The 14,495-nt window shown below is 39.8% G+C and overlaps 1 protein-coding gene across 1 annotated transcript in view; it reads left to right on the forward strand.

Moving 5' to 3' along the window:
• Positions 1–409: 409 nt before the first annotated feature.
• The window catches only part of OLA1 (Obg like ATPase 1), a 160,964-nt gene continuing 146,878 nt past the window's right edge, over positions 410–14,495 (forward strand). Inside the window, exons 1-2 of the mRNA XM_019653735.1 lie at positions 410–588; positions 1,813–1,913. Of these exons, the coding sequence (XP_019509280.1) occupies positions 1,813–1,913 (101 nt within the window). The 5' untranslated portion in view covers positions 410–588. The remainder of the gene's footprint in view (positions 589–1,812; positions 1,914–14,495) is intronic.

Consider the following 14,495-nt stretch of genomic DNA (forward strand, 5'->3'; position numbering starts at 1 on the left):
CTGCGACCGTGGTACCCAAGGACTCGGTTGGAGGCCAAGGAACGGCACGGCTGTTCGCCAGACCTCAGGCGACCCGTCTCCAAGCGTGCGGTCAGGCCGAGAATGCTTCGAGGTCCTGCGGATGAAGTGTGGAGGGCAGGCCGGCGAGGGAGCGTGTGCGGGCAACGGGCGGCGCACACTGGGAGGAAGCGGAGATCGGGGTCGAGAAGCTCTACGTGCTGAGAAAGCGGAAGACGCAAAGTCCAGAGGTTGGGGATTCCGACTCCAGCTCTGGCTCTGGATCCAGCTCCGACTCCGGCTCTCGCCAGCTCCTGCGTCGCGCAGCTACTCCCAACCTGCTCCCGCCTCCGGCCAATCAGGCCAATGGGCAGGACAGGCCGGTGCCCGGGGCGGGGCGAGGCGCGCGGCTTGCGCGCAGGTGCGGCCCGGCGCCCCGCCCCCCCGTTCCGTCGCTTCTGCCGTCGTGCGTGCTACTCCGCGGAGGGGCGGGCCTGCTCTCTCTCCTCCTTCCTACCCGCCTCCTGCTGCCGGTAGGACGCGTCTGCCATTGCCGCTGGGACCCCGGTGTCATTACTCGCTGCGAACACGGTGAGACCCCCCAGGGAGCCTGCGGGCGCGCTCCCCGCAGTATCTTCGGCGTCCCGGCCCGTTGCCCTGAGGCCGGCGTCAGGCTAGGGCCCGGCGGCCGGGATAGGGCGAGGGCAGCAGGCGGCGTGGGGTGTGTGGATGAATGAGGCGCTCTCGGACTAGGCCGCGCGTTGCGAGAGCGGCCCACGCTTCACCCTGGCACGCTCTGGGGAAAGCCTTCTCCGATCCAGAGGGGGAGGATGTTGGGTGGGGGCCCGCTTTGGCTGGGCGGCCGGCCATCCCTCGGTAGGAGGCCAGAGGACTGGAGAGGCTCAGCTCCTGCGGCAGAGGCCTGGGGTTTGAGTGGGAACAGGTGTGAGTTAAGACCCTGAGAAGGGAGAATCCCTGGCCCTCAGCGGCTGGAATATCACTTCATGAGCAGGGCCTCAGCGTGGCCCCAGGAGATTCAGCTGGATCCTGAAGACAGGGACAGTTTTAGTTCCCAGCTTATAAAACGTGAGGTTAGCAGCCCCTCAGGAGTTCAGTTTGCAGTAATAAAGTGGAATTAATTCTACACGGAGGAACTTGGAGCCGATGACCAGGGATTGAGAAAGTTTCGACTAGTAAATAAAAAGAGTTAGTGGCTTCATTTACGATGAGAAATAAGCAGAATATAGATTCCGGAGGTTGCTTATGAGTCGTACCCACAGTACCGAAGTTTGGAGAGACTTGATTGGGAAGACCTTGATAACTGTCTTAGTTCATCCATGTAAAGAAAATGGTGCTTCTGAGGGAAATGGGAAAGAACAAGTTCCAGATAAGAGAGATGGTTTGGTGTAGATGACTTGGTTACTGGAGGTTCTAGAATGGATTTTTTTAAAAAATTCTTATCTGTGCTGCTGCTTCCAGATGTTTTCATTCATTTAACCTTATGTCAAATTAAGAAATAAAATGTTTTGTTAACAGTCTGGATGGAAGATTGGCAGATATTTTTTAAGTTTATTTTTGACTTCTGGTGCCATATATTTTTAGATCAGTCTTTTAACTATCAGGTCTGTGTACAGAACTTAACAAAATTTTTGTTGAAAAATAAAGTGGATTTAGCTCGTGTCAGTTTTGGATTGATATATACAGTATGTTTTATTCTCAATCTATTCAGTAATATATTTTGTGTAATGAAATGTATTCTGGGTTGATGGGGATAGTAAAACGTTTTGTTCATATATGTTTGTTTTGACATTTCAGATGCCCCCCAAAAAGGGAGGTGATGGAATTAAACCACCTCCGATCATTGGAAGATTTGGAACCTCCTTGAAAATTGGTATTGTTGGATTGCCAAATGTTGGGTAGGTGAATGTTGGGCTTTTCTCATGTTCATCTTGTAAATATTTTGAGTCCTGTTGTAGAAATGAGAACTCATGAGAGAATTAAAATTTAAATTGAAGAAAAGAGTCTAAGAAGCTGGATTATCAATATGTTGCAAAGCAAGGTTTTTGTTTAGTTGTATTTTATTTTTGGTTCTACACAGATACTGTGTTGAAACTTGAGTTACTTATAGTATTTGTTTTGGTAAACTCAGAAGAAACAATGAGAGTTAAAACATCAAGTTGAACCTCATTAGCACTGTTTGACTGAAACACTCACTGTTGGGAGACTCCCAGTATTGATTTAAGTGGAATTGAAGTAGTTTAAATTTGATTTTGGTGCTGGCTGGCTATGTAGGGTACCTCTCTAGGCTGGCTACCAGAGGCCATGGAGGAGGATACTTTAGGAAATAGTTTTATAAATTTGATTAGATTCTTGGGAAATCAGGGATCAAGTAGTTGAATTTTTACTGGGTAAGGAGGTGACAATTTTAATACTGGAAATTGCTAGATAAAAGGGCTAAATCTCAAAGTTGCAAGAGTAAAAATCTGAGTTTTGTAATATTTAAAATTAAAGTGAGTCATTTATTTGCAAATAATAGTGATAGGAAATATATTTGGGGTTTTTCGTATAAATCTATACACATGCAACTTGGATGTTCAGCCTACATTTTTCATTATTTGCCTTTCTATATGTCAAGAGTGATTAGGGTGAACTAATGAGTAATAGATCCAATATGGATCTATCAAGGTGGCTGAAAGTATATTGGCATGTGCTTTAGGCTTTTAGGTTGGTGGCAAGTGGACAGCCATGTTCTTTGATGTGGAAAGAGCTCCTTGGAGTCTCTGTCATAGAGATTGCTTAGTGAATGGAGCATGGTATAACAAAGTAAGGCGGTTCTTAAATTGTTGTAATGTAAACATAAACAAGTGTGGCTGTCCTAATTTCTTTACTGAAGCTGGAGAGGTTTGCATTTTGAAGGGGTTTCCTGCTGTGATATAGGCTGCTTGCAAAGTAAGACTAAATAGAGAGAGTGGAAATATAAGCAAAACAAATAATTAAGCAAAGTACTGTAGGGTGCTGGCGATAAATTTGAAAGCAAGATATGGTTATTATGTATGCTGTGAGCTTTATTGCTCCAGTTAGCAAGACATAGTTTTTAGATATTAACACACTTCCTATTTTAGAATCACTGCAGTCCATGCAGCTTGACTTTAAATGGGACTACTTTAAAATGGGCCGTCTTAAGACATGTTTCCAATAAAAGCCTTTTAGCCATACAGCATAATAAAATCAATGTATATGAAAATAACATAAAAATATTTCATTGTCCGGTAAAAATGTGCTATTTATGCTTTTAAATTAAATATTCATCCCCCCCCCCAGTTTTATTGAGGTGTACTTTACAAATAGTAAAATCTCATTTTAATAATGTGCAGTTTGATGAATTTTGGCAATTTTGTTTGATTGTGAACACTTCCTTTTGTAGAATGATCTTACATTCGGTAACTATATCAGGTAGGGTTCTTTATAAGCAAAACAAATTCTGGCTGTTTTAAGCAAGAAAAAGAGACTTACTGGGAGGATAGAATTGAAGGACAAATTGGACAACCGGGCCTTAGGAAGGACAGGAGCCAGGGTAGTGTGCTGAGATGGGTCCACATGGAGCTCAGCCATGTGAACTGAACTTCTGGGTGTTTCTCATCTCTTGTTGCCTCGCCAGTGATTCAGATTCCTGTGTAAGGAGCTCTGACTGGAAATGTCTACCTCTGGATGAGCCCATGAGAAATAGCTTGGAGAGAGGGTCAGTTCTCTAAAGGATGGCATGCTGATTAAAATTAAGGACATTTAGTTCAGAAACCAGAATCTTTTTGCAGAATTTACAGAAACAAGAATCTCTTGATTGTTAGAGAGCTAGATGAATAAGGTTTGCTTTAGTATGCATAAGGCTGATTACCTAGAAACTTAGAGGCACTATTTATAGCGAATAATAACTGATATTTATTGAACACTGTATGCCAGTCACTATTCTCAACTCTTTATATGTACTAATTTAATCAGTTTAATAAACCCCTCCCATTAGAATTTAAATTCCATAAAGGCAAGGACTGTATTGTTCTTATTAATTGTTATGTTTCTAGTACCTACACTAGTATTAAGAACTTAGTATGCAGTCAGTAATTTGTGACTATTATAGTTTTTTTCCCTTTGATGCTGTGTGTACGTTTAATGATAAGGACACATGTTTTAATGGCCACTTTTAATGACGTAGAAAGAATACCTAATTCAGAGTATGAAGATTTGGTTTCTAGATTTGTGTTTTTTTCTTACTTGAGTGACCCTTTATAAAGTGCCTCCTCTCAGACCAGTGTATTATTGTGGCTGTGAGGCTTGGAGGCTTTTGGGGGAAACTATTTTTTTTTTTTAAGGTTTAGTTTTTTTTAGAGCAGTTTTAGTTTCACAGCAGAATTGAAAGGATGGTGTAGAGATTTCCATATACTCTCTGCCCTCACACATGCACAGCCTCCCCCACCAGAGTGGTCCCTTTGTCACAACTGATGAACCTACACTGACACAGCATCATCACCCTAAGTCCATTGTTTACCTTAAGGTACATGCTTGGTGTTGTAACTTGTATGGATTTGGGCAGATGTATAATAACATGTACCCATAATTATAGTATCATATAGTGTAGTTTCACTGCCCTAAAAATCCTCTGTGCTCTGTCCGTTTATCCACCCTGCCCAAACCATTAATCTTTTTTTTTTAAGATTTTATTGGGGGGTTGGGGGAGGGGAACAGCATTGGGGAATTGGGGAAGGGCAAGTTGCTGTCCTTTGTTCTTCAGTCTAGTTGTGGAGGACGTCGCTTTGCTGGCCCATGTTGGTATTGTGATCATTGCGTTCTTCCCGGGTGAGGCAATCAGACGGCGGCTCACGGCAGCTCACGCCCGCTGCCGGCCAGCCCCGCTGCAGCCTATGCCATCACCGGCGACTCACAGCAGCCCAGCTCCAGATTGAGCTATTGTTCACGATCTTAGCTGTAGAGGGTGCAGCGTCACTGGCCCATGTGGGATCCGAACCACAGCCCTGCTTCTCAGAGCCAGAGCTCCCAAGCCAGCTCTTAACCAACAAGCCACTCAGCCGGCCTCCATTAATCTTTTTACTATTTCCATTGTTTTGCCTTTTCCAGAATGTTATATAGTTGAAATCTTATTGTATGTAGCCTTTTCAGATGGGTTTCTTTCACTTAGTCATATGCATTTAAGTTTCCTCCATGTCTTTTCATGGTTTAAATGGCTCATATCTTAGTAGTGCTAAATAATATTCCATTGTCTGGACGTACCATAGTTTATCCTTTCACTGACTGAAGGACTACCTGGTTGCTTCCAAGTTTTGGCAGTTTTGAATAAAACTGCTATAAACATCCATGTGCAGGTTTTTGTGTGAACATAAGTTTTCAACTTGTTTGGGTAAATACCAAGGAGCATGACTGCTGGATTTGTATGGTAAGGCTATGTTTAGTTTTGTAAGACACTTCTTAAGTGACTACCATTTTGTATTCCTCCCAGCAGTTAATGAGAGTTTCTGTTGCTCCACATCCTTGTCAGCATTTGGTGGTGTCAGTGTTCTGGATTTTGGCCATTCTAATAGGTGTATAGTAATATCTCATTATTGTTATTTAAATGTGTATTTCCCAGATGACATATGATGTGAAACATCTTTTCACATGCTTATTTGCCATCAGCATATCTTCTTTGTTGAGGTGTCTGTTAAGGAATTTGGCTCATTTTTTTATCATATTGTTTTCTTAACTGTGTTGTAAGAGTTCTTTGAATATTTTGGATAACAGTCCTTTATCAGGTATATCTTTTGCAAATATTTTCTCCCAGTCTGTGGCATGTTTTCTCATTCTTTTGACATAGTCTTTCGCAGAGCAGAAATTGTTAATTTTAATGAAGTCTAGCTTATCTAGTCTTTTTTTATGGATTATGCCTTTGGTGTTGTATCTAAAAAGTCATCGCCATACCTAGTATCATATAGGTTTTCTCCTACATCTTAGGAGTTGAATAGTTTTGGGTTCTACATTTAGGTCTATGATCCATTTTGACTTAATTTTTGTCAAGGGTTTAAAGTCTGTATCTAGATTCTTTTTTTAGCACATGGATGTCTAGTTGTTCCAGCACCATTTGTTGAAAAGACTGTCATTGTTCCATGGTATTGCCTTTGCTCAAAAACTGCATTTTGATATTCCAGACTTCTTTACTGTGTTATGAGACAGCTCTTCTTGTTGTTGCCACCGCATGAGATGGGATTAGGTTTAACCGAGAATATTGGAAAATCCTGATAACTTTGATTTAAAGAGAAGGTTTTTTGTTTTTTGGGTTTTTTTTTTTTACAGTCCTAGATTGGTACATTGGCTCTGCTTTATGAAGTCATCAGGAACCTCAGCTGCTTTCAGCTCATGCCTTGGTGATCCTAAGAGTGTGGCCTTCATCCCCATGACTGAAGGTATTGTAAATTCCAGGCAGCTGGAATTTACAGTCATAGGGCAAATGACTTGGCCAGCAGTCTCTTAGGGATTTATTTTCCTTGTAAGCTGCCACATCATCCCTTTGATAACTTCTGCTAACATCCTTCTGTCCAGATTTAGGCGCAAGAATTTATTTGCAAGGAAGGCTAGGAAAATGTAGTCTTTATTTTGATGGCTGCATGTTCAGGTAAGAATCCTGTTACCTGGAAAGGAGGAGAGAATGGATATTGGGGGACAACTGTATACTCTGTTCAAACTCAGGAACTGTACCAGGGGAGTACTTGTCTTGCTTGGTTGATGCTTGTGGGAATGTGCTTTGGTTGTTCCTGCAACTTTCCTTTCCCCAAAATTCCACAGACCAACATAGTCTTTAAAAGATATCTTCTGTTGTTTAGGGAAAATGTTGTAGGAAATGCTAAAAAAATTTACAAGATAATTATGTTCAGTGTTTTAGTTATCTATTGTTGTGTAGCAAACCACTCCAAAAGTTCATGGTTTAAAACAATAACAGTTTCTTATTGCTCATGACTCTGTAGATTAGTTGGGTGTGTCTTCTTCTGGTCTCACTTGGGATCCCTTGTGTGGCTGCATTCAGCTGGTGGCCAGTTGGGACTGGAAGGTCCAAAATGGCTACACCCAGGTCTGAGGCCCTATTAGGATTGGCTGGAAGTCTGAAGTGTTTCTGTCTCCTTGACTTGGCCTCTTTCTCTCAAAGTTGTCTCTATCTCAACTTCTTTTTTTTTTTAAAGATTTTATTGGGGAATTGGGGGAGGGAACAGAGTTGGGGAATCGGGGAAGGGGAACAGACAAGTTGCTGTCCTTTTGTTCTTCAGTCTAGTTTTGGAGGACGTTGCTTCACTGGCCCATGTTGGTATTATCATTGTGCTCTTCCCGGGTGAGGCAGTCGCTCGCCAGCCATTGGATGGTGGCTCACGAAAGCTCACTCCCACTTCCAGCCAGCCCCACTGCAGCCTATGCCATCGCCAGCGACTCACGGCAGCCCAGCTCCAGGTTGAGCTGTTGTTCACCATCTTAGCTGTAGAAGGCGCAGCGTCACTGCCTCTCATGTGGGATCCGAACTGGGGCCCTGCTGCTCAGAGCTGGCGTCCCAAGCGAACTATTAACCAACGCACCACTCAACTAGCCCTCTGGCCCAACTTTTTTATAGCATGGTAGCTGGCTCCCAAGAGAGTGAAAGCGTGGCGGTGGCACAACACACTTCTACCTAATTCTTTTGGTCAAAGCAAGTTGTGATATCAGCCCAGAGACAAGGATGAGGGGAAATAGACTCTACCTCTTGATGGGAGGGGAGTGGCACAGAATGTGTGGCCATCTTTAATCCATTGCAGTCTACTATTTCCCTAATATGGTTTGTAGGATGCCCCTGTATTCCCTGGAGAAGTCTTCCTGGCTAATTCTTAGCTTCTTGTTCTTACTGTAGAGGCTCCATTCTTGGTTGCTTACAGGAAACTCACAGGAGAAAGATTATTATCTAGCTGCAATACTGGTGATAAAAGCATTTTCATCCTTAAGAGCTGATAAAGTTAAGCTGAGAGTCAGAGATTCTCATGTCTGTTGAATGGACAGATTAGCAAGATTTTAAAACAACTTTTTTGAGTATATACTATGTGCTCAATAAGTAACTGGCTGATTTTTATGCATTATTTATTTTTCATGCTGACCAGATTCTTTCCAGTATTTGATTATAAAAAATTTGAAATATAGAAAAGTCTCTGAATTTTTATGTGTAATAATGTTTAATATATATATATATATGATATAAAAGGAACAATAAACAATTATGTTTATTCTATCCCTGGGATAAATTATATTTTCCTTTTATAGTTATAAATTCTTAACATGAATATCTTCCACTTATTATTATTAATAATTTGTTTTTTCAGAGAGTGCTTGCATGAACTAGTTTGAAATTGATATGGAAGCGAAGGTACAGGAGTACAAATTGTATATTTAAAAGTGGTTTTTAGGTCATTTAAGGCCTTTTAAAAATGTTTATTTTTGATAGAACTATAGCAAAAGGCAATAGTAATCTGAGTGCAAAGCTGGTACTTATTTTTGTCCTCTGCCCTATTTCACACTGTCAGTAACTCACCACCTCTCTTACTCTTCCTTCAGTGTTTTATGCGTGCTATACTTCCTGTGTTTGCTCCCTAATATTAGGTTTCTTTTATTGGCTGTCTTCTCTTTTATACTTTCTCCCTAGGCAGTCTCATCCTCTCCTGATTTTAATCCTCTATTGGCTTCTGTTCTCTAAATTTATACATTTTGCTCAGGTTGCATCTGAGTTCAAGACTCATATCATCTGCCCTGAATATCTCCAGTTGAATGTCTCCACTTAACAGGTCTAAGACTGAGCTCATTGCCTTGTATGTTCTCTATTTTGGATAGTAATACTACTTTCTACCCAGATACTTGAGAGATTTATCTTTGCATCTTTCCCTCTCAATCGTATTTTTCAGTGGGGCACCAAACCTGGCGCCTAAATATCTCTCTGATTTATTTCCTTCACATTTTTGTTTCTACTCATTTCTTACTTGAATTATTCTGGAGATTTCCTGTAGATAACGTCAGGTTATTATCTATAGTGATTCTTCTTTTGTTTTGTTCCAGGTTTTTTTTTTTAATTGAGATATAACTTAAATACAGTGAAATGCACAAACTTTAAATGTACATATCAGATTTTTGCATATCAATTCACCCGTTTACCCAGTACCCACATCAAGATCTAGCACACATCCAGCACCACAGAAGACTTCTTTGTACCCCTTCCCACTCAGTACCATCATTCCTAAAATAACCATATATTCCAGCTTCTGTCACCCCATAGATTAATTTGCCTGATACAGATGGAATAATGAATTACGTACTCTTTAATGTTTTTTAAGTCAACATTATGTCCAAGAGAATATAGGGTGTATTTATTTTGAAGTGATTTTACTGTTGATGGGGACTTAGGTTATTTTCACTTTTTGGCTATTATGAATGGAGCTGCTTTGAACATTCAGGCACATGTCTTTTAGTGGGTGGACCTAAGAAACTCATTTCTGTTGGGTGAAGAGTACACCGACCCCACCCACCTCCACCTCCCCCACATCCATACCCCTAGGAGTTAAACAGCTTTAGTAAATAGATACTGTCACACAATTTTCCGAAGTGTTTATTATAATTTATAGTGCCAGCATTGTGACAGTTCTAACTGCTCTGCATGCTCACTAACACTTGGTATTGTCAGTCTTTTTCATTTTGGCCATACTTCTGTGGTGTGTCGTTATTTCACATTATCTCTAATAGCTAGTGACTTTGAGAACCCTTTTACGTTTATTGCTTATCTTTTGTTAAGAGTCTGTGTTTTTCTTATTAGTGATTAGGTATTTTTTATTCTGGATATTGTGTTTTTAGTTGGATATGTATTAGAACTTCTTTTTCCAGTCTGCTTGACTTTTCACTTAAATTAAAAAAAATTTTTGAAGTAATTTCACACTTAAAAAATTTGACACTTGCAAAACTAGTTTAAAAAGTTCTTATATAAGGGGCCTTTTGTTCGGGGGGGGGGGAAGTTCCTATATAAGATCTGCTTACATTCCCCATATAACATCTTCTATAACCATAGTATAGTTATAACAATCAGGAAATTAGCATTGATTTACCAGTTGTCCCAGTAATGTCCATTTTCTGGTCCAGGATCTAATGTAGGATTATATGTTGCATTTAATTGTTTTGTTTCCTTAGTTTCCTTTAATCTGGAACAGTTTCTCAATTTCCCTTTGTCTTTCATGTCCTTGACACTTTGGAAGGGTGCTGGTTGCTTCCTGTGGATGACCCCTCATTTAGGTTTGTCTAATGTTTCTTTGTGGTAAGGAACACGTAATATAAAAATTACACTTAACCAGTCTTAAATGTACAGTTCAGTAGTGTTAATTATTTTCACATTGTTGTGTAACAGATGTCTAGAACTTTTTTATCTTGTAAATCTGGAACTCTGTACCCACTGAACAACAACTTCCCATTTCCACCTCCCCCAGCCCCTGGCAATCACCATTCTAAATACTTTTTGTTTCCATGATTTTGTCTACTGTAGGTATGTCATATAAGTAGAGTCACACAGTGTTTGTCCTTCTGTGACTGACTTATTTCACTCAGCATAATGTCCTCAGAGTTTATTGTAGCATGTGACAGGATTTCCTTCGTTTTGAAGGCTGAATAATTTTCCATTGTACATATATATGCCACATTTTCTTTACCCATTCATTTGTCGATAGATGTTTGGGCTATTTCCACCTCTTGGCTATTATGAATAGTACTACAGTGACATGGGTGTGCTAGTGTCTTTTCAAGGTCTTGCTTTTAATTCATTTTTATAAATTCCCTGAAGTGGGGTTGCTGGGTCATATGGTAATTTTATTTTTAGTTTTCTGAGGAACCTCCATGCTGTTTTCCATAGCAGCTGCACCACTTTACATTTCACCAACAGTGTACTACAGTTCTTATTTCTCTACATCCTGGCCAACACTTGTTATTTTCTGTTTTTGTTTTTTTTATAGTGGCCATCTTAATGTGTGTGAGGTGATGTCTCATTGTGTTTTTGATTTGCTTTTTCCTGATGATTAATGATCTCGAGCATCTTTTCATATGCTTTTCATCTTTCTACTTATCTTTGGAGAAATGTCTGTTCAGGTCCTTTGCTCATTTTTTTAATGCTGCTTTTAAAGGTTACTTTTTTTGTTGAGTTATAGGAATTCTTTATATAGTCTGGATATTAACCCATTATCAGACATATGATTTGTAATTATTCTCTCATTCTGTAGGTTGCCTTTTCACTAGGTTGTTTCTTTTAATGTGCAGAGGTTTTAAAGTTTGATGTATCATTTTTCTATCTTTGCTTCTGCTGCCTGTGCTTCTAGTGTCATACCTAAGAATCATTGCCAAATCCAATGGCATGAAGCTTTTCCCCAATGTTTTCTTTTAGGAGTTTTGGCCTTTAATCTATTTTGAGTTAACTTTTGTATGTGGTATAAGGTAGAGGTCTAAGTTCATTCTTTTGCATGTGACTATCCAGTTTCCTCACCATTTGTTGAACAGACAGCCTGTTCCCTATTGTGTGGTCGGTCTTGGAACCCTCGTTGAAGATCATTTGACCACATGTAGGAGGGTTTATCTCTGGGCTCTCTGTCTTATTCCATTGGTCTATGTGTCTATCTTTATGCCAATTTCACACTGTTTTGATTACTGTAGCTTTGTAATATGTTTTGATACCAGGACTCATGCTATGGACTTTGGGGGAAGAATACCATGGAAGCAAAGTGACTTTGTCACTGCATTATAATTGAGTGTATGATACCAACATGACATATTACTGGCGATATTAACCTTGATCACTTGTTAAGGTGGTATCTGCCAGATTTCTCCACTGTAAAATTATCCTTTTTCCTTTTCCACACTCTGTTCATCAGGAGCAACCCACACCCAAGAGGAAGGGAATTAAGCTCCACCTCCTGAAGGAAGGAGTATCAAAGAATTTATTAAAATCACCACAGTAAATTAATTAATATTATGGATGAAAGATATTTTGAGGCTATTCAAATATCCTGTTTCTTTTTAAAGTTGACCCGACCAAATTTTATCATTCCTCTGTGGGTTTTGCCTTCAGCAATTATTAGTGTGGTATTCTAATGGCGATTTTCTACTTCCCTTATTTCTTTTACATTTATTATTTGAAATTCTTCTATAAGGAAGATTTGTCTTTCCCCCCATATTTAGTAATGTATTCAATCATTTGTATAGTTCTATTTAGGCTCACTGAAATTTGTTTTATTTTTTGGATTATAATCCAATATTATCAGTACTGTTTATTTTGTTGCTCAAATTGTTCTGGCTTTGGCTATTGGGAACTCTCTCATGTTGCGCCCATGTCCTTTTGACATACCCCCACCTTTTTTTCTTTTTAAAAGTACGTCCTTACTCTCTGACACTGTAAGATGTCTCAGACTAACACTGTATTTTTCCTGTCCCAGCCTTGACTCCAGGGAACCCTGGTTTGTTTTATTGGAGAATGGTAGTTATTATAGAAACTAGGATCTAGGCAAGTATGATCCTTGCTGCTGGGGTGTTACTGCTTTTAGGCCCTCTCACTTGTTAGGACATATATGTGGTTATACTAACCCATGTTCATACACATTGGTTCTTATTTCTGTCATCTGTATTTATTCTTTTTTTTTTTTTAAGATTTTTTTTATTGGGGAATTGGGGGGATGGGAATAGTGCTGGGGAATTGGGGGAAGGGGAACAGACAAGTTGCTGTCCTTTTGTTCTTCAGTCTAGTTGTGGAGGACGTCGCTTCACTGGCCCAAGTTGGCACCATCATTGCGCTCTTCCCGGGTGAGGCAGATCAGTCGCCGGCTTCTGGACGGCCGCTCACTGCGGCTGCTGGCCGCTCACGCTGGCTGCTGGCTACACACGGTAGCCCATGGCAACCCACTGCCACAGGGGCTGCAGCCTACGCCGTCGCCGGCGACTCACAGCAGCCCAGCTCCAGGTTGAGCTGTTGTTCAGCATCTTAGCTGTAGAGGGCAGTGTCACTGGCCCTCATATGTGGGATCCGAACCGGGGCCCTCTGGCGTCCCAAGCCAGTTCTTAACCATCGCGCCACTCGGCCGGCCCTGTATTTATTCTTATGTCTAGCAGATTGATACTTTTTCTTTTTAACAGTTTAGTTATATTTAAATTCAAATCATTTTGAAAGAACGGTCTACTTTTTTCCATGTTGCAAATGTGTTGTATAAATGGTTAATTCATAATACTGCGGGAATTTGCATTGGTAGCCTGAATTCCCAATACATATTGTAATTTTGCATAATGTTTTATTTATTTTTTTAATTTTTAAAGTTTATTTATTTTTTTAGCTGAGTCATCCTGCCATCTGTTGGCAGCTCCGTGGCAGCTCAGTTTAGGCTGGGAATTGAACTGGCGACCCTGTTGATCAGGGTTCACACTCTTGAGTGAGCTCTTAACCAACTGAGCCACTCGACCGGCCCCTTGCATAATGTTTTAGATAAAACACCTATTCAGTCAGATTTACTCATTACAGCAAAATATGTAATTTCAAAAATAAAATACTTGGGTCCTAAATGGAAGGGTTATACATTGTCCACTCTTTTTTTTTTTAAATACTATCATTGTTGAAATAATATTTATATAAACCTGTTCTTGCATAAGAGGTATTCTTACAATTTTGAATCTTTCTCCTTTCAAGTTTTAATAACCCCAAGGGTTCTAAGTATGTGTGTGTGTGTGTGTGTATGCGAATGCGACAAATCCTCATTTCACAAAAAGCCTTATGGGCTTTAACACTTGAGGCTTAGGGCAAAACTTTCAAATTCTTTGCTTTTGCAAGGCTTTTCTTTAATAGATTTGAATAGATCAAAATGTCTTAACTTGGCACTGAAGCCTATAGTAATAATCCTTAGAAATTTTTCTTTCTTCTTTATTTCTTTTTAGTTTTTTGTACTTACAGAGCTGTTGGAAGGTACGAATAAATGACTTGGACTTTATGAAATTTAAAATCCATGTCTAAGATGAGACGATCTGTGAAAATGGAGATTTGTCTTCCAAGTTTAGTTTGTATATAAGAATTTTTTTGGCCTAAGTAATAATAGGACTTTCTTTTGCTGTATTTTTACGATATGTCTTAAGGGGTAAACATTTTTGTTTTTTATAAAATGTTTTTGCCCAGGTAGACAGTCAAAAATGCTATACTTAATAATAACCATAAATTTAAAAATAACTCCATAAACTCCCTGTGGTCTTTTATATTGCAATTACTATGACTGTAGAAATAGCAGAAATGAAAAGTTTTTTTAACTACAATATACAAAAATACAACTGCACTTTTTTTGGCCCCCCTCTCCCTCCCACCAAAAAGCACACATGTTCTATAAATGTTTGAATTTATTAATGCATTTGCTTTGCTTTAAGCATTTTTTTTTTTAAGATTTTTATTGGGGAATTGGGGG

The sequence above is a fragment of the Hipposideros armiger genome, unplaced genomic scaffold (genome assembly GCF_001890085.2).
Source record: "Hipposideros armiger isolate ML-2016 unplaced genomic scaffold, ASM189008v1 scaffold_205, whole genome shotgun sequence".
Taxonomy (NCBI): domain Eukaryota; kingdom Metazoa; phylum Chordata; class Mammalia; order Chiroptera; family Hipposideridae; genus Hipposideros; species Hipposideros armiger.